Here is a 24,809-nt window from a genome sequence, read left to right on the forward strand (position 1 = left end):
CTTCCTGCTCCTGTTAAAGAGAATTTCAGCAGATTTGAAAGGCCAGCACCTAGTTTTTATGCCTTTTCATTATCTTTTCCTCCTTGGGAATCAGACATTTAATGACTAAGACATTCAAAAGCAACCACAGATACAGGGACATTTAGAAAGTCACCACACATGACCAGTGAAAGATATAAGCTCAGAAAAGATCCGAGGAAACCTTAAGTTTACACTGTAGGCTGACAACAGCACGTAGACACTACCATAATAAAAAACAAACAGCAGATCCTGGGAAAGGGGAAAAATCTGATCTTCAGTGTTACCACAGTATATAAATGTTCAGTCTTCAATTAAAAAAAAAATTACAGGATATGCAAAAACAGGAAAGTATGGCCCTTTCAGAGGGAAAAAAAAAAAACCCAAAAAATTAACATTAAATATCCCGGAAAGAGACTGGGTGCTGAATAACAGGACTAGGGGTGCAGCTCAGTGGTAGTGTGTGTACCTAGCAAGTATGAGGCCCTGGGTTTAAAGGGGAAATGTAGGTAAAGTTGATGGTATAGAAATGAATATAGATAAGGAAAAGTAGCTATCTTCTGCAGTGCACATCCTTACCACACATCTGTCAGACGACATGTTACAGAGAATAGAATGTCACATGACATTTTCAATACAAGTACTTATTTTTTATAATAGCTTTGGTATAATTGATAACCATAAAATATACCTTTTTAAAAACATTTTTTATAGTTGTAGATGGACATCATGCCTTTATTTATTTTGTATGCAGTGCTAAGGATTGAACCCAGTGCCTCGTACATGCTAGGCAAGTGCTCTAACACCAAGCCATAACCCCAGCCTTAAAATATACCTTTTTACAGTGCATAATTTAGTAGTTTTTAATATATTCACAATGCTGTGCAATGATCACACTAACTTCAAAATATTTTCATCACCCATACGCACTAGTCACTACCCAATTCCCTACAAACCTTACTAAACACTAATCTACTTTTCAACTCTATGCGTTTGTCTTTTGGACATTTCATGTAAATGGAATTATATAATATGTGGCCGTCTACACTAGTTCCTTTCCCACAGCATATGCTTTTAAGTTTTACCCATATCACATTCCTTGCCTTTTTGTGGCAGAATAATATTCTCTTATGTGGATATATATTTTGTTTATGCATTTATCAGCTAATGGACATTTATATTCTAATTTTGGCTATTATAAATAATACTACTATGCACATTTAGATAAAAGTTTTTATGTGGATATATGTTTTCAACTCTATTGAAGTGAAATTGCAAAGTCATAGGTAATTTTATTTATATTTATACATATATCTATAGATATATCTATTTATTTATATTTACTTATTTTTGTACTGGGAATTGAACTCACGGGCACTTGACCACTGAGCCACCTCCCCAGCCCTATTTTGTATTTTATTTAGAGACAGGGTCTCACTGAGTTGCTTAATGCCTCACTTTTGCTGAGGCTGGCTTTGAACTTGCAATCCTCCCACCTCAGCCTTCCGAGCCACTGGGATTACAGGCATGCCCACCATGCCTGGCTCTATATGTAATTTTTAAAGAAACTACATAACTATTTTACAAAGTGGCTGTATAAATTTACAAGTCAACCAGCAATTAATAAGGTTGCTAATTCCCTCAGACCTTTGCCAACACTTGATATAGCCTATCTTTTTTAATATAGAGATGCTAGTGAGTATGAGGTAGCACCTCATTGTGGTTTTGCTGTGCATTTCTCTGGGGACTAATAATGTTGAGCATCTTTTCAGGTTCTTATTGACCATTTGTATATCTCTTATGAGAGATGTCTGTTAAAATCCTTTGTTTCTTCACTGAGTTGTCTTTATTGTTGAATTTAAATGTTCTTTATATGTTCTGGATACAAGTCCTTCATCAGATAAATGACTGCAGATATTTTTTCTCCATTTTATGGGTGGTGGTTTCACTTTCTTAGTGGTATTCTTTGAAGCAAAAAGTGTTTAATTTTGATCATGTCCAATCTGTTTCTTTTGTTGCTCCTGCTTTTGATGTCATGTCTAAGAAAACCACGTTTTATTATGTATGCATGTCAATAGGAACAGATTGGAAAATAAATGATATAAAATTAAGAATCAAAGTAAGAAACCTGATTGAAAACTCAAATTCAGAATCCAGTTTTCTGTAAATAAATCAGAGATAATAAATATATATTGCTAACTATTGACTAGCAAATAGTGGTATGTGGAAGTCTGTCCTTTCTACTAATCAGTGAAAAGTAAAAGCCTCAAAGAAAAAGTAATAATAACCTCCAACCCCTATATTAAGGTAATGTTTAGGCGTTTTAAAATTTTTATCTATAAAATAACTTTAGACAACAGAAGTTTAACCTTCTTCTCTAAAGGAAAACATTTACCTGCTAAGTAATTCCAGTCCAGCAGAGTACCTTGGCAAATATGGAACAGTTCTGCCAAAAGAAACACTTACTTTATTAACACTGAATCTTAAAAAGAATCTTAAATTTTGTCAACACTGAATCTTAAAAAGAAAGTTACATACAAGAAAGCTGGCACCATCAATTATAAGAATATTTTAAAATTACTGACAATTGATCTAAACTTTTAGAAAAATGTATTATGTTAGATTTAACGTACTGTAGTATATCAAACTGTCACTTTGTCCCATGCAGATTGTTTTCAGAAAATAAAACAATAAACATTTTAACACTACACAAAGAGAATACACATGATCCAAATTCATTATCTCAAGGTAGAAAGTGAAATCTGAGCATATGCTTTACTAAAAAAATGAACAAAGGACACAATAATGGTGTTTTCATATAAAACAAGCAAGAGCTAAAAAGATTCGTTTACTATGTCCTATTTTATTATTAATATGCTTTACAATGATGCAGAACTTTTACTTTTCTCTGAACATACAAATTACTTGTGATCAAACAACAGCTATTGATTATCAGAGTGAACAATCACACTTCACCATTTTTTCAACCATTTCACAACTTTCCTGTTACAAAATTTAGAATCAATAAGTTATTTTGTAGTTGATGCACTCAACAGATCTAATATGCATAAAATAATTTTACTATTATGTCTACAATCAAAAGCGTTATGCAATTCAAGTCAAGGTAAATTAGAATCTTAGCCTGAGCTTACCTGGGTTTGCTTTTTACTTTAGCTTCTTTTGACTTGTCACTCAAAGTCTTCAGCCTATAATTCGACAAGCATAAAATATATTTTCACAGGTCAAGAGACTTTCAACCACAAGTTTTCACAGCTGTTACAATTTTTGGTGGGATAGGCTTTTTAAAAAAAAAAAAAAATTAAGCACCCGTAGAGGCAACAAATATTTCAGTGTTTTTACTGTATGTCAAATAATCACAAATGCAAAGTGAGAAGCAATTTTTATATACTTGCTTTTCCCAAATTTCTTTGTTAGAAACAAAGATTCCTAAAAGTGATCAAAGCAGAGAAACCTTAATATCTGGTATCACTACAAAAAGTAGTGATTCACATAGGTGAACTCAGAAGGTAAGGTAAACTATTCATGAACAAGGCATACTTTCATTAGACACAATCCCAGGCACTCAGTTATTTTAAGTACCTGCATTATTGAAATTTCAGTTGATAAAAAACTTTCTAAATATATTACAAACTGTTTTCAATAAAGAAGATTTGGCAAACCCCATTTACCATTTTTTGGTAACTCCAGTTTGTCTGTATGATATCTGGCTGCCTGTTGGGGCAGAACAGTACTTCCTTCAGATGCTTCTGAGCTAGGAATCCATCTGCATTTGCTAATATGAACAAATACATGGGGTTTGTCTGGGCTTACTGCATCCATTTTTCCTAAAGTTTCAGCCTCTACACTTGGTTAGCTGATTTCAGGATCCTGTACTGCTTCTGCTAACTATCTAACTCCTTCAGCCTCCTTCCCTTTATGTGTTGTTTTTAAATGAGTGGGCTAGAAAACAAAACAGAAACATGGGCTAGAACTGCAGACAAAGTTATTTAGCAGGTTCTTCTAAATATAAAATACGATGTTCAGACTGTACAATTTATTTTCACTTTACTGGCCCAGTTTCACTTTCTTTTGTATGTAGACTCTACTCCAGATAACTAAATTGCCAATAAACAAGTGCTAGATTATGAGATAGTCTCTTATAAGATAGTGCTATACATGTTCTTAATCACTTCAACAAATATTCATTTTAAAACAAGACACTGAAATAGCCCACAGTACCACTGCTAACCCCTCAAAGCCTCTGCAAAACACAGAAATGGGTGCTCCTTCTTTAGGATGCTTTACTGACATCAGCCAGGACCTGCTGACTATCACATGCATACCTCACACATCTACATTATACAGTATGCTACCTGCCCAACTATACATGCAAACCCTGACACAGATTCCATCTTTTTGTCAATAATGCCTGGTTAAGCACAAGAAAGGGATTTCTGATCAAATGTATTTTTTTAACAAAATCGGTATGCCAATTTGTCATTTTAATCTCTTTTTAAAAAAAAAATTAGATTTCTCTACAATGCCCCCCAAATTAAGCCATCTCTTTAGTACAAAATTCGGTTATCTATCAGATGAGTCAAGAAAATTACACAAACATTTCATCTGTCTCACAGAAAAAAATAAAATTTCTAAGCTTATCTTAAAAATAGTAAATCTGGCTTAAACCAAGATTAATCTAACAAGAATTAGACAAAGGTATTTTTATAGTCATGCTTTGCCATTTTTACTCCAAAATGAGAGAAAGGCATTTAGGTGAGACAACTAAGGGGGATTATCCTAGGGTAGTTAGTTACATGACACTGGATCACCCTTGAAAATGAGTCTAGGATATTTTCAATGACCTGAGTCCATGCTATCAGGTGTGAAAGGGATAAGATGCTCTCTGGACCACTCTGACCATATGATTTAGCTAATCTCTAGACTGATTGTTCATATATTTATTTCTAAAATAAACTTTCAATTTCTCAATACGCCAGTTTAGGGTCCTTTCCTTCTCCCTTCCAAGAAAGGAAAAAGTGATCTGGAAGAAAGGAGTTACAGGGAACTGGAAATGAAGCTGCTGCAGGTCACCAAGAGCACCCCAGTGGCTCCCAACAAACACAGGTCTTTAACCAAATGGACCCTGAAGATCTTATCTGATCTGAATTTGAACAGATCAGCTCTAAAGAGACATTTCTAAGAATGAAAAAAATCTGATTATGAACTAGATAACTGTTAATATTGAGGAACTAGTGTTAATTTTGTCAGAAATGATGCTGGTGTTGCATTTATGTAATGTCTGTAATTTTTTTTAAGCGATGCAAACTGATATACGAGAGATGTAATAGACAAATCTAAGATTTCCTTTTTACATAAAGAAAGAGATAAAGCAAATGGGGCAATAGTTGAAAATTATTGAATCTGTATAATGGATATATGGAAGTCATTGTGTTGCTCTATTTTTGCATATGTTTGAAACTTAAAAAAATTTAAACAACCAAAATAGACTTTAATATATTCATCTTTTCTCACCACACCTTCTTCAAATAAATTTTCAATGTGCCAAAGTCAGAAAACTGATGGAGAAAACAAAAAGCAGCTACAGGGAAGCTGTAAACAGTGACAAAAGTTCAGGAGAGAAAAATATGCAGGGTTACAATCACTATTTATTAAGGTGGAAAAAATAAGGTTAGATATAATTAGTAAAGTAAAAAATACATCCTTTCTAAGATCCATCCTTAAAACCTGGAAGGGAACTGAAAGTAGTCTACCATTTTTATTTTGAGATAATTCTACTTAAAATTCCTCACACTGGTCTTGCACTGGAAAACTCACTGAAATTCTATTTAATGTCCCACAGTGTGATGACACACTGGGAAAGAAATACTGATCTACGGTGAACACTCCTGCTTCCTCAAATGTAAAATGGTAGTATTATTCTCAACCATAAAAATTTGCCAAGAATAAAATAAAAGCCCAAATATAACCTCAGCGGTATTTGAAAAACAACAGAACTAATTCAAATGAAAGGTATAATAAAAAATTATCATCATTAAGAAAACCAAGAAACTGCATACATAACTGGGCCAGGGTGAAATAAAGCAGAGTTCCTAATGCACCAGTTTCTATGAAAGGCTTTCCTTCCCTGGCCCATTCTCACTCTTCTTCCAACAGCATACACACCCAGGAAGGCTTAAGTGCTGCTATATGAGTACACTAATAAATAGATTTAAGAGAGCCATCTAACAATTATTTTCTAGTAATGTCAACTAATGCACATTTTGAAGTTCAAAGCACTCAACCTCAAATTCATCCAGAACAGTTCAATAATTTTATTTTTAGATGGCTCCAAAGACTTGCCTTAATTCAATACCAGCATATTTATTTCTTCAAAATTTTGAAGAAAATACTAAAATGAAGGCCTTTACTAATAAATGGAGGTGACGTGCAAAACCACTCAGACAAAAACTTAAGAAAGATGCAGACAAACAGCATGTCTCATGGAGTGATGAGCAGATCTGTTTAGCTGACCCAACTGCATGAGGCGACTTGGATGGCACTACATTCATCTGCACCTAAATTTCCAACTCATCTATATCATCTCCTCTTAGGAAAGGTGACTTATGACTGCTTTAAAACACCATGAAAACATATATTGGCATATTTTGTCATAAGACTCAATTCTTCTGAAATAGGTTGGTGCTTCCATCATTCTAACTTTAAATTCTGCTCACAAATTTTCACATTTGTATTTATCAATTCCTTCACTCCTTTTTTTTATATTTTTATTTTTACATTTACATGGTGCTGAGGATCGAACCCAGTGCCTCATGCATGAGGGGCGAGCACTCTACCACTGAGCCACAACCCCAGCCCCAACTCCCTCCTTTTTTCTAACAAGATCAGGGAATAAGCAAAAGCATTAATTATGCTGCAAGGTGAAGATGACCTCTAAGCTCCAAAGACTGAAAAATTCACATAAAAGCTGCACAGACTCAGAAAAGGGAGTCTTTACCATAATTAATCTCCAATACACCAAGCTTCAGTTCTAATTGCTCCTGAGTGTGTCAATTTCCAACTACTACTTCACAACAAATTCACCTTCAACTGCTCCTTCTCCTGAAACTGTTCTTATTCTTTTATGTTGGCATATGCCATCATTTCTCTAAGATACTCCAAAACCAACACTCTCAATTTCTGTGCATTTTTCATCTCCCACATCTCACTGCTGACAAATTCAACCACTGCCTGTCACATTCCCCGTCTTCTAAATTTCTATCACACTGCCTCATCATCTCTTACCTGGTCCAAAATTATAGCCTTATCTCCCCATCCCCAACCCTTACCTTATCACACTACCTAAATTATTGTTCCAGAAATGCAGCCATACTCTTCTGGAAATACAAACAGAACTCCCCCCCTTAACTTGGTTTTTTAGCCCCAATACTTAGGACCTTCCAGATACTCTGCCTCCTGCCACTACAATGACCAGGGACCTCATTTGCTGTCTAGTTGTTCTCAGCCATGTCCTCAGCACCTGGAACAGTGCCTGTCACAAAGTAAACCCTTATAAGTAGTTGACAAATTAACTAAGCAAAGCTTTAAAGATTATGAGGCAATGATCTTCCTTTCCTGCTTTATCTCTGAAATATCCTTACCCAAATCTATCACAATCTCTCCCCAGTCTTCAGGGCCCAGTTTGGAAACCACTTCCTCTTTGAAGTCTTCTGTATATGCATCCAAATTAATCACTCTTTCCTCTGGGCTCACATACCCACCACTTGTACCTTTAACATGCAGTTCATTTTGCTTTATGTTACCACTAGTTTAACACATGCAGGGGGTAGGGACTATTTCAGTCAGCTTCACAGCCCAAGGATCTAGCCCAATACATAGACACTGTTTATTAAATAAGCAAAACTGAGTACATGGCCTCTCAAACTTTTTTTTAAAGCTTCTATTAAAAAAAAGGACACTTCAAGTGCTTAACCTTATGTCTGGCACTTAGCAGGAACTCAGGAAATATTTATTTAATCAGGTTAAACACTGACTTTTTTTCTTCCTTATTAAGAAGGATAAATTCTAGAAAAGTCATAATTTCAGTCAAAACTTCACCATTTCACCACACTATGGATTACTGGATCCTCTCCTTTGTGCAGGTTTTGATACTACAGAAAGGGAAAAGAGAGAATGAGGCCATTGGGCAGGGATCGAGGCCAGGGGCATAGTGGCTTTGAGGAGGAAACACCTACTGCCTAGTTGCAACAATTAATAAACAGATTTTTAAATTCCTAATCATAAGAATCCAGAGCATTAAAAACAAGAAACAACAGCCTGTTACAGACAGCTGCAACCTTTCAGTAAAGGTTTTTCAGGCCCTGAAGAGATTTGCAAAATCTCTTTACATGTCTGAATACCTCAGTCCTGAGACCTTTAGTTATAACTACTCAAGTGATAAAAATCAAAGATTCAAGTAGATCTGAACTATGTGCACCTGTATATTCAGAAGGTTCTCTAAGAGTTTAACACCTCCTCTCCTCCCCCCAAAAAAGGATGTACTATGTGAACCCTCCAAAGTGGCCCTAGAATTCTGAGCTAAATTAAAGTCTCAGTGATGAGAAAGATCTCATGAGGACCAGAACCAAAGCCCTTCAGTTCCAGGGCCTTGTGGCTGGCCCACCATCCACTTAGGGCAGAAAAAATATGACACAATTACAATAGTAGGTTTGTCTCAATGTAGACATAATTGTTACTATGAAAAAAAATTACTAAAAAAGTTTGTGGGCTGGGGTATAGCACAGCACTAGACCCCTTGCCTAGTGCATGTGAGGCCCTGTGTTAGATCCTCAGCACCACATAAAGATAAACTAAAAAAAAAAAATAACTTAAAAAAAGGTATTGTGTCCATCAACAACTAATACATTAAAAGAAAAAAGTTTTCAAGAGACTGGGTGTTATAGCTCAGCAGTAGAGCATTTGTACAGTATGTTCAAGGGCTCAGGTTCAATCTCCAGAACTGCAAAAATAAATAAGTAAATAATAAAGCCACAAGTTCACAGACAACCTTGAGTCTAGTAGACATCAGTAATATCTACCCTGTCCTTTAGGAATCACAATCATAATGTGCATTTTTTTCTAAGTCTAAATGAAATACAGAAGTTCAATGTGTTCTTTGAACATGCTTTAACTTCTATGACATTCTCTTATAAGACTAATAAATAACTGTTATTTAAAGAATCACTAAAAATGGATATTTGCCTAGAGTTAGGCTCTGGATATAGGAATCTTCAGAAACTGAAAATGAGAAGAGCTGAGTAGATGCTATTCTGATAGCTGAAGAAGCCCACAAAAATCACAAGGTCATGTACTGACTGCCTGCAGCACTGTGAAACTGGATGTTTTCAGTTATTTCAGAAGGCAGTTGTTGTCTAATAAACACCTGCTCAATGTCCAATGTTCCTACAGGAATGCCAGGTCCAACTGGATGGTTTTGGGAGATAATTGCTAAGTCTCTTTTATCACTGAATCAAACCCATTAGTGCCTCTAATGTATACTGGGATTAATTTCATCTTATCAAAGCAAAAATATTCAAATATGTAAAGTAAGATGATCTTAAGCTAAACATGGAGGAATTTACAAAGATGAATTGTTTCATTTTGTTTCCTTAGTAAAAATCATGTAGGAAATTGAGGATGTGACAAAGAAAATCTGAGCTGAGAGTTGTGGGTCAATTGTCAGACATCACCTGGATTGAGTCCCAGTTAAATAACAGGCTGATGGCACACACAATGACAATCGGGTGGTTTATCTGTTAAGACTGACCTATGCAAAGAGGAAGCCAACAAAGAACCTTCATGGAATGAATCCCTCAAAGGATGTCTAATGCTAAATGGGACCCATACTATGGCATCTTCCAGAAGCCAAGTCAGTTTCCAAGGAGTTTTAACCAGGCTCCCTCAGGCCCTCTCCCTAACTAACCCTAAACTTCAGGATCATCCAGCTCTCTCAGAATGGTCTGCACTATGACAGTCCAGACCATATTACTAAGCAAAAGACTTCTTTAACGAAGGTCTGCAGGAATCAGTCCTGAGGCAACCATGACCTAGGGAGTTGTAGCAAGTACTAGAAACAGGACTCCTATGCCCTCTAGTAATTCTCTGAAGCAGTGTTAACAAGAGCTACCCAGGTGGGTTTATCTATGGCCACTCTCATGCGACAAGCAGACCACTTAAGAATTGTTCCCAAAATTGTAAAATTTACACTCTGAAGTTATTTCTTCTAAATTAACAGGGAGAAAAAAAATGCAAGCATGCAACTACACCAATTAACGAATGACTTCCGGTGCATCCCTAACACTCTTAAGAACAACAAAGTGTCAAAATTGCCTTATAAAAGTGGTTAAGTACTCAAGTATTCGCCAATTTGTTGCTATTCCACAGGCAATAAAAAGTTTAACATCTTTCCCCTTAGGAATTTAAAACATTCGCCTAGGAGGCCCTCGAATTCAGAACATTCTCCAAATGGCTTTGTAAGGTAAAAGTTGCAGACCCTTTATACAAGGGACACCTAGTGAAAAAGTTAAAATGACTTAAGCACAGATAACAGTGACATAGTGCCTGTTTTACATGTTCATTCATTAATCCTCTCAATGACCCTGCCATCATAATTCCCATTTTACAGTCGCGGGAGCAGTATAAAAAGAAGCGAGACAGTTGGGTAACTTGCAGAACTATGGTAACTGGTAGAGTCTGGACGAGCGCCCAGGCCGTCCTGAGCCCGCTCTCGTTCCCAGGCCGCGCACAGCGGAATCACCTGGGGGCTTTTTAACAACTCCATCCCCTTTCGCATTTAATTGGAATCTGGTGCGAGCTGGGCGTGGGGGTGAAAAGTTCCCAGGCGCGTCGCGGCCGTTCGCGGAGCTGTGGGTCCCTGCGCCTAACTCCGCTCCCGCTGCAGTCGCTCGCTTCCCACGCCCGGGTCCCTCACTGGGCGTGGTGGGGGCGAGGGAAGGGGGCCGGAGAGCCAAACGCGGAGGGCGGTGGCGGGCGGCCCCCGCCCGGGAGCCTGCAGGTGTCTCCGCGCACCGGGGCGGGGGTCGCGGGCGGCGTCCGGGCAGGCGGAAGCGGGGCGGCGCGCTCGCCTCTCACGTGACGCCGCTCGCCCACTGGGTGAAGGGAGAGGGGAGGTCGCTGGCTGACCGGGGTCGGCCGCCCGGGACCTGCCCCCCCGGGACCGAAGTTACTTTGCGCCTCCGGAGGCCCGGACGCTGGCGAGTTCGTTACTTTTCCTCGGCCGGGGCGCGGCGGGCAGGCCGGGGCGGGGCGACGGGCAGACGGGCAGACAGGCCGCCACGGCCGCAGCCCCGAGCCAGCCGGCCCGGCGCCCCCGGGTCCCTTTCGGTCACCTACCGTATACCCACCCGGAGGCGAAATCCTGCTGCACGCTCAGCAGCCGCTCGCGCAGGGTCTCCAGCATCGCCACTGCCGCGTCGCCTCCCCTCAGGCCTCGCGCCGTCTCTCTCTGGCCGCGGCCCCCAACCCGGAGCCGCCTCTCAGCGCACCTGTCAACCGCACGCCCCGCACTCCCGCGGCTGGCCCCGCCCCCGGCTCGGCCCGCGTCCCCGCGCCGCAGCCCCAGCGCCTTCCGCGTTCCCGCCCCCGCCGGCCTGAGCGCCCTCGCTCCGCCCCCGCCGCGCTCCGGGACCGCGCAGCCGCAGTGGAGCGCACAGGCCAGGCTGCGGAAAAGGGGCGGGCCTTCCTCGCCAGGCCGCCCCCCGGGAGCCTGTGTCTCCTCCAGCTCCGGCCCCGCCTTCTCGTTTCTCTGGGTCTGGGGTCTGACTCCCCCCAAGGCTTTGGAACTTCGGGTGGGGTAGTCAACGCTGAGCCTCTGTTTCTTCATCGGTAAAAAAACAATAACTGTCTCGACAGCCTTGCTGACCCACCCCATCACACCAAAAGATCAGTTTTCCCAAGTCGCCAGTGACCCGCTTGTCACCAATACCATTTGCTACTTCTCTGCCTTGATTCTTTCTGGACCGCCTAGTTCTCGTTGCGTGTCTGCATCCCACCCTTAAGTCACATTCTTGACTGGCTAACAAGGTCTCCTTGCTCCTCTCCCTTCCCCTTCACCCTTTCTCCTATTCCAACATCTGCGTCCCCAGCCTTTCCATCTTCTCCACCTGTGCTCTCTCCCTAGGTTATGATACCCATCTCCTCCTGTGATTTTTCTCAAGGCACTAATGAGGCCCACATCTCTGTCTTCAGCCTTGTCCCTCCTCCCTTTAATTTATGCCAGTTGCTTCCTCAACATGTATCCAACATGCATCTCAGAGCAACATACACAAAATTGAAAATCTCATTGCGTGCTTGCCTCTTAATCTGCCCTTTTCCAGTCTTTTCATTTCAGTAAACAGCCCCACCATCAACCAGATTGCTCAAGTTAAGACTCGTGCAATGACCCCTGGTTCTTCTCTTTTTCTCACCGTCCATAACCCACCAAATCCAATCAACAATCTCTTAAGTAATTGTGGGATTTGCTGCTCTTTCTCCATCTTCACTATTATCACCCCAGTCCAACCCCTCATCTACTTTCACTAGAAACATTGACAACCCTCCCTGATTATACTCTGTCACCATCCATATCTGTTATCATCGGCGACACAACAACCAGAGAGAATTATTTAAAAGACCAAACAGAGCCAGGCACTGTGACACAAACCTATAATTCCAGAGACTTTGGAAGCTGAGTTGGAAGAATCACAAGTTTCAGGCCAGCATGGACAATTTAGCAAGACCCGGTCTTAAAATTTTAAAAAGGCTAGGGGAGAAGCTCTGTGGCAAATGGCTCCTGGGTTCAATTCCCACTACCATACCAAAAAAAAAAAAAAAAAAAAAAAAAAAGTCTTTTTGATCATCTGCTTAAAATTCTTCAATTGCTTTCTGTGCATCTGGAGTAAAATTCAAACTCCTTATCCCAGCTTAGAAAGCCTTGAAAATTGAATGCTTTCAGACAACTCTTTCCAAATTAAATACTACTCACCTGTCCTATCCTTGACCCTCAAACCATAATAGCTTTTTTGTTTGTTTGTTTTGTTTTGGTACCTTCTGTTCAATCCAACACAAGGCTCTTAACCATAAGCCACATCCCAGCCCTTTTTATTTTTTGTTTTGAGGCAGGGCCTCCCTTAGTTGCTGAGGCTGGCTTTGAACTTGAGATCCTCCTGCTTCAGACTTCCAAGCTGCTAGGATTACAGGTGTGGGCCACTGCACCCAGCCCAAAATAGCCTCTGTGTGGGGGGGATGTTCCTTCAAAATTTCAGCTGCATTTCCATCTTAAGGACTTTTTATAACCTTATCTCCAAACTGTTCATTGAGTGAATCCTTCATGACATGTAAGTATCCAGTTAGGTATGTTTTTCATGACCAAATTACCCACCCAGTCAATTCCTATAGCATATCCTGTTTCTTTGTGCACATAGTACATATTAGAAAATGTATGTAATAATCATTTAAGCAATGAAAAATTGCTAATTAATTTGTTTACTAATTTATTTTAAAAATAGGGCTGGGTAAGGCAGGAAGATAGTCACTTCAGGTACAAGATTTAAGAAAAGGACAAAAAAAAGCTTGGTAATCAAAAGAAATAATATTTAATACAATATTTTTTTAAAAATTCAAAATTAGTGGAAAACCCCCACAATATGCAAAACATCAAAATGTTACACAAGGGACTGAGGTTGTGGCTTAAAGGTAGAGAGCTTGCCTAGCATGCGTGAGGCACTGGGTTTGATCCCTGGCACCACATAAAATAAATAAAACAAAGCTATCATGTTCATCTACAATATATGACATAAAACAAGTTCTGGTAGGGATGGGATTGGAGGAGGTAAGTGAGGTGACTGTGAGGTGACTGCATGTCCAAGTCCAAATGTAAACTGCCTCCCTTCTAATAGCCCTGTATCCCCAGCACCTAGAAGAGGGAATGGCATTGCGTGGACACTAGTAGATACTCAATAAATAGTAATTGTTTTGCTGTCGGAATTAAGATAAAATGCTTGGCTCGTAGCTGGGAAACCTCTTCTCCACTCTTGATATTTCCTTCCATGTGGAGGAGGCACCTCTGCTAGTAAAATACTTCCTACCTTTTCTGTGGAGGAGGAGGGATGTTGATGTTTGGTGAGCTAGGAAGTAAGCAGCTTAGCACCTCCCACTTTTCTTCTTCCTCCTCCTCCTCTTCTTTTTCTCCTCCTCCTTCTTCTTCTGTACAAAAGTGAGAAATGTGCATTCATCCTGCTGCAGTAAGTTCAGGCAGCCACATGACTCAATCTTTTTTGTGACTTGGCGGGCAAGTCTCAATCTAAGGCTTAATATTGGAAGCTCTGCTTGCCCATGAATGGAAGCCATGTGTTTCACCAGCCATATCAGAGATAAAAGCGATGTTTTATTCTCATTATGCTGACTCTTGTCTTATTTCTGTGTTGGTTCATACAGTAAGGGGTTCTGCTTACTGAATCATCCCCTACCTCCAAAGCAAGTGACCAAGTGATTATATCTGGAGACAGATGCCTTAGTATCTAGTGTTTGGAAATTACAAATATTAGGAATTATGAAATCTGTTTTATTTCATTCAGTTAAATAACTCCTCTTCCCATAAGCTTGATTCAGTTTTCTAAGTTTCATGGATTTCAATATAATACCAAATCTATGAAAAACAACAACAAACTGCCTGTAACTAAAAAATAGCTCTACTGGTTGTATCTAGACACTTCCATTTTGACTGATTCACTGTTTTTTGCACAGTCTTTCTTCATTTTTAGTCATTTTATGAGCATTCTTAATCATGTCTAATAAATGCAAAAACAGTGTAAGTTTTTAAAAATGCTGATGAGAAGAGACAATATAAAGAAACAAAAGTGGATCCGAAAAATGAACAGAAGTCAAAAATGAAAAGGGGAAAATGATTCGTATTGCAGGAGTTGTTCCTGTTGCAGGAGAAGGATGAAAGACCTGGAGTTGAACATGTGACGTGCTGCGTTTATGAAACACATCTGAAGACGGAAGCTGAGGGGCCAAGAAGTCATATACTATCTAGAGTGACATCCTGAAAAACAGAGTTGGGCATGAGCATTTGACAGACCTAAATGGAAAGAACAGTGAAAGGTACCTCAGCTCATCTATTTGTGTTCCAAAGTGCATCCCACTATACTAGAATGTAATTGAGCACCCAACCTTATACTTATGCTTACATGAAAAAAGAACAGTACTATGCCATGCCTAAAAAGAGGAAACATTTTTGTCGTTGTTGCTCTGTATGTGGCTCCACATGATCTATAAAAAAAAATCAAGGGACCTCATTCATCTAAGAGTAAGAACCCTACATGACTAATGGAGACCACATCCTGCATTCTTAAAAACATATCATTTCCCTTAAAGAAAGTATACCTCAGAGATGTAGTAAATCTCTATTGCATAGAATTATCTTCCAGTGGTAGGATCTAATAACATACCAAAACTCTTTAAAAAGAATTAGTAGCAAAACAAAATGATCGAGACAATTATTACCTATTGTGAAGGTAGAGCTTAATACAGAGAAGATGGAAAAGTCCTAATAATTAATCATTATTAATTGAAGTAACTGATAATTATAATTGCAGTTGATAGTTTGCACACCTGGCTGTACCTTTGAATCACATGGGGAACATTTAAAAACACCTATGGCTGTTTTACCCCTGAGTTTTGGATTTAACTGGTCTGAGGCAATGGTCTACTCATTGTGCACTGTTTGAAAGCTTCCCAGGTGATTCTGATGTGCAGGTGGGCTGGGAACAACTGAGCTAGCCATGAAGACCTGAGCTACCCAGCAGAGAAAAGCAGTTTCTTGCTAGAGCACCAACTATGGAATCCATAAATCCATCCTTGGTCTCTAAGTCAAGGCCCTACAGATGCTGCTCTACTTATGATGCAGTTGCAACCTCATTAAACACACTGTGTACACTGAAAAGTATTGGTCCCCACCTGTGGTTATAGAGCTGACGCGGAGCTGCATCAGGGAAGAGGTTCATACTGTGTCATGCTAGCCCAGGAAAAGATCCAAATTCAAAATTTGAGGTATGGTTTCTAATGAATGGCTATTGATTTCACACCATCGTAAAATTGGACCACTGTAAGTCAGAAACTATCTATAGTTGGCCCTCCCCTTTCCCAGTTCTTTCATCTGTAAGGTTTGGTACTCTGGGTCTTTGGACCATCAGCCTGAGTTCCTGAAGCCTCCACACAGCACTTTCTGCTGGTTGACTTTTAAGGCAACCGTGAGAGGTGGACGCACAAGATAAAGGTAAAGCAAGCAGTGGATAGAAGGCAGAAGACCTCTCTGTCAGATGGCCAGGAGTAGCGGTGCTTTGGGCTATAATGTTACAGATAAAGGACACCTCCACTGACCATTTTCTGAAACCTGCCTGGGGAAGTGACAACTTACTACTGCCAGCTCAAGACATCACATTGAAGACAAGTAGCATTCGTGGGCCAGGGACTGTGCAAGTAGCCCCCAATGGTTTGCCTTACTGACCCCTTGGGGGAGGGAAAATGTCTAAATTTATAGGTACAGCCTACTGTGTTGAGAACCTGGTCTTCACAAGTACAGGTGATGTTACCCTCAGGTGTCAATATCCAAGAACACTTCATACCAGTTTAAGACAGTTGCATATTCCAGAGGTGTTTGTTTGTTTTATATCCGTGAAGTGCAAGTAGATAGACTGTTCTGGTACACTTGCCCAGGCAGGCCTACCATGCAGTTGCTTTACTAACACAAGATCATACAGTAGCTTTATAATGGCAAATCAGTGTCTCGTAAACATCTGCTATAATCTCCACAGATTAGCAACAAGTAACCTATTCCTGGACTGGGTAACAGAAGTTGCACATTATGCCAGCTGGGATTGATGGTTGGATCTGCTCAGATCTCCTGTGATTGCAGCACAAGGATTTCTCTAGGTGGCCTAATTATAAATGAGATGGAATGGTCTTGGATAAAACAAAATTGGAATAAAAACACAATAGCTCTTATGCTTTAACCCAAGCATCTAAACAAATTAATTCTACCTTAATGACCTTAGCATGCTTGCCGGTAGGTTCTTGCTCTTAGTACTGCTGTTGTAAGATGTGGATGCAAAGTGCCTCAGGAGCCCTATACTGAAGGCCATACAGAGGGCATGGGACAGTCTGAGATTGTGATGGTATAAAGAGGCTTCCCAGGTACTGAAGGAGTCGAGTTAAACACTGGTCAGTGCCTAGGAGAGCTTGTAGTGAGATAAGAACGTCTCTAAAGAAGGTGGTAATGAAGGAAATGGCCTCTTCCCGTATCTCCAATCTTTAGCAGAGGATCTAAACAGAGTGACCTTGGTTGTAAAGGAAAGGAATGCACTCAAAGACATCTGAGGAAATCCACCTGTGCAGTGGCCTGCCACCTATCCTATGTGTTGCCCCTGCTGATGGGTGTGCTGCGACCCTCCACTGCATCCCAGCATGCTGAGGCCAAGGAGCAAGTAAGGAATAAAATGTCCAAACCTCTGCAGTGAATCCTCCACAATCTTTGCTTGGGATCTATAAACAGTATGTTTAGGGTGTTTGCAGCCTTGGGGTGGAAGCATGGAGAAATAGGCACATAAGGTACATGTCAAGAGCGGTGATAGCCAAGAGATGATTAGCTCTTTTAAATGTTGTGGTGACTGCCCAGAGGAAAAGAGACTCATCTTGCTGTTGCTCTGGAGCAAAAAGGGAACAAAGAGGGTGTATGGTTGGGGCCCACCTCAAAAATTAAATCCAGGAACATCAACACAAACTCCTGGACGGTGTGTGTGATTTGTTTGGTGAAGTGTGGGCACATGGCTTTTGGCAAGCTGCCTTGTGATGTAAAAGTTGAAGATCCTCCAGGAGGGAGCTGGGCGAGTGCAGCCCCACAGGTCTCTAGTGAATTATCTAGGGCACTGCATTCCTCCCAGACCTGCAGGACCCTGGGGAGAGGGGATAGAGAAGACCAAGGGCCACCAGAGCCAGGGTGAGATGGCCCATGCCCATGTCAGGCCCCCACACCAAGCACTCTGCCTACTGGAAGGTCTACATGCCCCTGGCTGGGATCCTACTGGAGATACTCAGAGTAAGATGGGAAGGAGACTCTCCTTCATAAGAACAAGGCTTCCTAGTGAGTGTGAATCAGAGACATGGGTGGATGGGAGTCGAAACCTGACTCTGACGGTGAAGAAGAAAAGGAAGGAGGTTCCCACTAGGGAATCTGTCCAGCCTGTTGGGTGGACCCGAATGCTTTGCTTCTCATTTAGTCACAGACATTTGGTCACCCCCAGGTCCTTACCAACCTCACTGACTAAAACTCGAGGTCTATGGCACTGCTATCTGAGTGCAGGAGGACACCTGGCATTCTGAGTCACCTATCTAGCATGGGGAATTGGACCAGGACATCATACAGAGCCTCACAAAGCTTAACCCATAGAAACGAAATTCCTGGAGCATCCTGCTCCACAAAATGGTCCCAACATCCCAATGGACTTAAGGCCAGTTAATTTTCTCTGGAAAGGATTTTCAGAAGTTTTTGGTCATGCTTCAAGGGGCTGTGAACATTTAACTAGGAGAAGCATATGGCAGTGTCCAAATGGCGGGCACAGCAAGTCTGCTTGGAGCAGGCTGTCTTCTAGGCAGAATCATTTGTGTGGTCTCTTGTAGTCACGCAGATATGTGCCAACAGCCAGCAGATATGTGCAAACATCCAAACAGTTCTGGAGGAAGGGTGCAATAGAACCTTCTAGCAGGCGGATCTTAAAGGTTGTGGTGAAAAAGTGGGAAATCTGCACAAGTTCCATGGAGTCTCTTGGAAGGGCAAAGAGACTCTAGTTTTTTCCCTTTTCAAGTTATCCAACACAAAACATCTCAGATGGTTCTGGGTAGTCTCATGGAGGTCAGCTGACTAAGGAAACCCAGAGACAATCTCATCCTGGTGGAAAGAGGAAAGGTGACGTAAGATAGGAAAGCTTTGTATAAGTCACCTGAGCCCAGGGTACAACTTAAGTTCTATTAGGGAAGGGCCACCTTAAAAATAATGAAAGTGAGGTGGGGTGTATGTGTGTGTGTGTATATACAGAGATGATCTCATTGGGCACATAAGACAATTTTAGCATGAAACAACCAACAACTACTGCTACTCTAGTAGTTATCCTCTTGCTACAAGGAGGCACATCTGAATTTTGATTCTAGCCAAAGGAAAGCATGACGGTTTGGGGGATTATTATGGGAGAAGAGCCCCTAAGGAGGAGGAAAGCCATTCATTGATATAGGTGAGTTGAAGATTAACCTGAATAACAATTTTATCCAGGGTGGCATCCTGGAGGTTCTTCTGGAAGGAGTGCTGAGTCAGAACCCCGATCCTTCCTCAGGTGCCTTGGCCTGCACTGCTAGAGGGTGCAGTCTGGGAAATATGGGTCGATGAATAGTTTCTCTTTTTAAAATGCTTTGTCTATTCATAGGGAACCATAAACCATGCTGTCTTCATCTTTTAATATAAATCATTGCCCTGAATGTTGGTATTTCTTATTAAATTTTCACTATTGCAGCTATAAAACAAATTGGATCTGGGAGCTTGTGCCACAGGCCAAATGGAATTCAGCCAAGGATCAAGTCCAGCCTTCACAACGCTCCCATTTTTCCTCTTCCCTGTCATTCCTTTATATTCTTTTTTGCATCCTGGGTAAGTGCATTTTGCCTAAACCCGATGATGTGTTTTGAGTGAGAAGACAGTTTCCACTAACTCTATTTCAAGGCCATCACTAAATTTAACCTGTGATGTAAAGTCTCAAGTTCTTTTCCCTAAAAATAGCTAATGGGAATGGAAGTGAGGATTAGTGTCAAGCTGTGGTTTCAGGTATCAGAAATCCCCAGAGGGCAAATGCCCACGAATTCCCCATGATCGTTCCCTGCTTTGGCTTCACAGCCACTCTGCGGGGACTGCATCCCACATCACAGCTCTTCCTAATCACATGAAACCATATCAACATTTGTGCCACTGGAAAACCTTAGTGGAGCATTTACTACCCTTCACACTTTTTAAGACAATTGCCCAGTTTTCTTTTGGAAATATGACCTGATGCATTTTTTTGTGGGAAATTATTTTGGAAAATGAATACAAATATTAATTATATACATCCTGCCAACAGACCCAATGCAATGTGCGTTAATGACTTCTAGTAGAAATGCAAAGCTTCAATGGCTTAATGCTAAATATATCCTGTTGAGCTGAAACCTTAAATTACAGCAAAAAAATAGCACTTCAAATTCTTTTTCTTTCTTTTTTTTTAATTGAAACACACACACACACACACACACACACATTTGCACAGATTATTTGAAAAAAAAAAACAGAAAGAAGTGAGTATCAATGTAATTCCTTACAAAGGCATCCACTAACTCTTATAATTGAGACTTAATGAGATCAAAGGAGAGTGGATTTTAAAAATTTTAGTTTACCGCTACCTATTGACATTTTAGTTCCGTGCCTTCTATTTTGCCCAGCAATAAAATTTTAAGTTATTCATTTCCAGATAGGATGTGAAGGGCACAGTTATTAGGAATGAACTTTAGCTTATGTGTTCATTTGACTAGAATAAATGACTGGGGAATTCCACTGTCATCAGCCACATACCCATTACAACGTACAACCTTAACTATGTCACTGTAACACCAGATGGTGACCCGTATACCTTTGTTCTCTTGAGTCTGGAGGTTGGCCTTTGAGAAACTGTCATGCTTTTTAGCAGCACCAAGTTTCTTTTTCTTTTCCCAGACACACAATATAATGATGTAATTTAGCCAGTTTCATTCCCCTGTATTTCCCCTTTTTCTTCCCTCCTCCATCCCCCCAGTCCCTTTCCTGTATTTTAACGATTTCCCTTTAATTTTCATGAACCTCCTACCCCTTGTTTTCCTTTTTCCTCCCTATTTTCCAAATATGAAAGAAACCTATAACCCTTGGCTTTCTCAGTTTGCTTATTTTGCTTAACATATGTTCTCAAGTTCCATTAATTTTCCTGCAGATGATGTGATTTCATTCTTCCCTATGGTGGGATAAAACTCTTTTGTGTATATAGACCACATTTTCTTGATTCATTCATCTGTTGATAGACACTCAAGTTGGTTCCATAATTTGTCTATTGTGAATTTTGTGCTGCTGTAAATATGCATATGCTGGCTTAGGAGGCTGAGGCAGGAGGATGGCAAGTTCAAAGCCAGCCTCAGCAATGGTGAGGTGCTAAGCAACTCAGTGAGACCCTGTCTCTAAATAAAACACAAAATAGGGCTGGGGATATGGCTCAGTGGTTGAAATCCCCTGAATTCAATCCCTGATACCCTCCCCACAAAAACAAAGCAAAACATGGGATGCATGTATTACTGTAGTATGCTACTTTTAATTCTTTAGGATAAATACTGGGTAGTGGTATAGCTGGGTCAGATGATGGTTCCTAGGCTTGTTGTTGTTGGTTTTAGATATACATGACAGTAGAGTGTATTTTGACATATTATACATACATGGAGTATAACTTATTCTAATTAGGATCCCATTCTTGTGGTTATACCCAAACTCCACAAGTGATGTGGAGTTTTACTGATGGTGTATTCATATATGAACATTTCTAGTTTTTTGAGGAACTTCCATACCGTTTTCCATAGTGTTGTACTAATTTACAATCTCATTGACAGTATAAAAGTGTTCTTTTTTTCTCCAAATCCTCTCTAGCATTTATTATTGTTTGTATACTTGGTGGTAACTGGAGATGAAATCTCAGTGTAGTTTTGATTTTCATTTCCTCAATTGCTAACAATGTTGCACATTCTTTCATATATTTGTTGGATTGTGTATTTATTCTTTTGAGAAATGTCTGTTTTGTTCATTTGCCCCTTTATTGATGATTTATTGGGGTCTTTTTATTTTGAAGGTTTTTGAGTTCTTTATATATTCTGAATATTAATCATCTATCTGAAGAGTAGCTACCAAAGATTTTCTTTCATTCTGTGGATTCTCTCTTCATATTCCTAATTATTTCCTTTGCTGTGCAGAATCTTTTTAATTTAATGCCACTGCATTTATTAACTCTTGGCATTATTTCCTGAGCTTTAGGGGTCATATTGAAAATGTGTTGCCTATGTCTATATGTTAGAAAATTGACCCTATGTTTTCTTCAAGGAGTTGCATAGTTTCTGGTCTAATTCCTAATTTGGTCCATTTTGAGTTGACTTTGATGCAAGGTAAGAGACTAGGGTCTAGTTCTATCCTTTTATATATGGATAAATAATTTTCCTAATACCATTTGTTAAAGAGGTTGTCTTTTCTCCAATGCATGTTTTTGGCACCTTTACCAAGGATCAGAGGACTGTATTATGGGTATATTTGTCTCCATGTCTTCTATTTTGTACCCTTGATCTATGTGTCTGTTTTATGCCAGTACCATGCAGTTTTTGCTACTATAGCTCTGAGGTATAATTTGAAGTCAAGTATTATGATGCCTCCAGCATTGCTTTTGTGGCTTAAAGTCAGCACTGAGTTTCTTGGAGTTCAGAGCCAGGAGGCCATGCAGAGATGACCTCACACAGTCCTCTCATTTCATAAAGGAGAACACTGTGCATCGGGTGTAGATGCTCTCTCCCCATGTCCTCCCATTTGGCCAGCTGCCAAAATGAGCTCTTTATTCTTACTCTATTTTCAAAATCTACCATGTTTTTCCATAAGAAAAAGTGAGACACAGAAAGACAAATGTCCCAAACTGAACATTTTTCAATTCTCCATCTGCAAAGCTGGTGTAATTTGGGCTTCCTTTCCAAGATCATCTCATTTTCTGAATATTTTTAAGCTCAAGATTCACTGTATAAATGATTTAGTATTAAAATACCATCAGGTTATATTCCTGCTTTTTCATGGTTTTTCTAAATTAATAGAGAGAACATTAAGATGAATTAACTGGAGGAGGTTTCACTGCTTCTCGCTGTGAAGTAGCTGGGGATGTGTTTGAAATGCATTAATTTTTTGCAGCCACTCAGGCACATGCGCAGAGTCCTTTCAGCCTGAAGACGCCCCCAGTTTCCTTCCCTCCCAAGTTCAGAGCTGGCCTAGCTTTACCAGGGAGGAGGATGGGACCGGACTGGACTGTGGTTTCACTTCTGCTGTTCTTCCCTCTTCTGGTTCAGCTTATCTTAGAATGACAGGGAGAGAGAACAGACTGGGGAAAAGGGAAAGAAGTTGTACTTGTAGGGCATGTGACATAATGCCCTGCAGGGAACCCTGCTTTTACTCTTTCTGTGCCCTCCCATCTGGAGAGTTTCCTGACTGGGGAATCCAACTCTCCTCTCACCCCTTTAGCCTGGAGGTGTCCTTGTCCAGCAGACAGACCTCGATAGGAATATCTCAGAGAAGCTACCCAGGCCTCCCATTGAGAGTTGGAGGTGTGTTTGAGTTTGCTTAAGAGCTCTGGTTAAACTCTGTTTATCTGTGCCCCACAGAGGCATGGCTTGGAGCCAGTCCATAGTAAATCAGACTAAATAGACATGGAGACAGACATGATAAAAGCCATCAGGCATCATTAAGGGTTTAACTGAATTATATGCATGTGAGATGAATCTTGGCTTGGTTGTGGTACTGCCAAGCCAGATCACTCGGACTACATCCAACCCCCCAAATTGCAACTGATGTGCTATAGACAGTGTCCTCTGAAAAACAGGCTGTGGGAATTTCTGTCAATGTTTAGAAACCCAAGATGCATTTTTCCAAAAGCCTATAAATGGTGATTTGATTGCAAGGTCTCTTCTACAGGAGCCTGTCCAACCCCTAATGTGAATAAACAACCAAAGGAACTTGAGCTTTGGGCCTGCAGGCAGGGACCAAGTCCTTGGTGGAGAGGATAAGAAAGCTTCTCTCCCGCCTTTCTGGGTCTGAGGCCAGTTTCAATTGTCCCCCAGTCCAGGGGGCTCTGGCCTTCATTGGTCCTGCACTCCTACATGTCATCTGGGTCAGCCCTGTTTTCTTTAAGGTTCCCCAAATCATCACTTCCTTCTCTATTTCTTTACTCAAACTCTTGTCCCTCACTGAGATAAACAAGAAAGCAAAGAGAATCAATTAACCTTCCATCTTTGCCAAAAGGGAATTTGTGTTTGGGGTGTCACTCGGCAGGAGGAGTTTGGAGGATCTAATGAGGGTAAGAAATAACAATAAATCAAGTATTTGCAAAGGTTGTCACCAACTGTAACTGCCCCTCTGTTTCAACAGCCCCTTAGCCTCTCGGAGCAGAACAAGCCCCTTCTGGCTTATTCGGCAACACATCCTGCCGCAATGCAGTGCTGGTCATTCGGCCTGCTGAGGCAGGACCCTGCATTTGGGCACTGGTGCTACTGCTCTTGCACACAGATGCTGATTTATGTCCCAGATGAATGTTGCTTTTGGCGTCTACCACTCTGTAACTTTGTCTGGGTGAAAGCACTCCTTTGGAGGAATTATTCCTCTCTGTTGGATATATTCAAGTGACATTTGGATTCCTGTTTTTTCATCATTTCTCTAGCCAAATAATCCCGCCTCACTGATTGCTGCCTTCCTTCTTGAACTTAGGACTGAAAATGAAATTCATCCATCCCTTCCAGTGGGGATGCCCAAACAAGGCCATTTAGTAATTCCTGCTAGTGAGATATTTTAGAGGTGCCTGGATCTGTCCTTTTTGAATCCATTCTTCTCTTCATCCATATCCTTCCAG

General features: G+C 40.6%; 1 protein-coding gene across 3 annotated transcripts in view; it reads right to left on the minus strand.

The window, feature by feature from the left end:
- Window positions 1-11,620, minus strand: part of Dtnbp1 (dystrobrevin binding protein 1) — a 122,930-nt gene extending 111,310 nt beyond the window's left edge. For 2 of the 3 annotated variants that reach the window (XM_076859228.1, XM_076859227.1), the window contains exons 1-3: window positions 11,439-11,620; window positions 3,171-3,224; window positions 2,414-2,464 (exon numbers count right to left, since the gene is read on the minus strand). In XM_076859228.1, coding sequence (XP_076715343.1) covers window positions 2,414-2,464; window positions 3,171-3,224; window positions 11,439-11,494 — 161 coding nt within the window. In that variant the 5' untranslated portion in view covers window positions 11,495-11,620. The remainder of the gene's footprint in view (window positions 1-2,413; window positions 2,465-3,170; window positions 3,225-11,438) is intronic. The other variant, XM_076859229.1, reaches the window with a different exon arrangement.
- Window positions 11,621-24,809: the final 13,189 nt, after the last annotated feature.

This window comes from Callospermophilus lateralis, chromosome 6 (assembly GCF_048772815.1).
Source record: "Callospermophilus lateralis isolate mCalLat2 chromosome 6, mCalLat2.hap1, whole genome shotgun sequence".
Lineage (NCBI taxonomy): Eukaryota > Metazoa > Chordata > Mammalia > Rodentia > Sciuridae > Callospermophilus > Callospermophilus lateralis.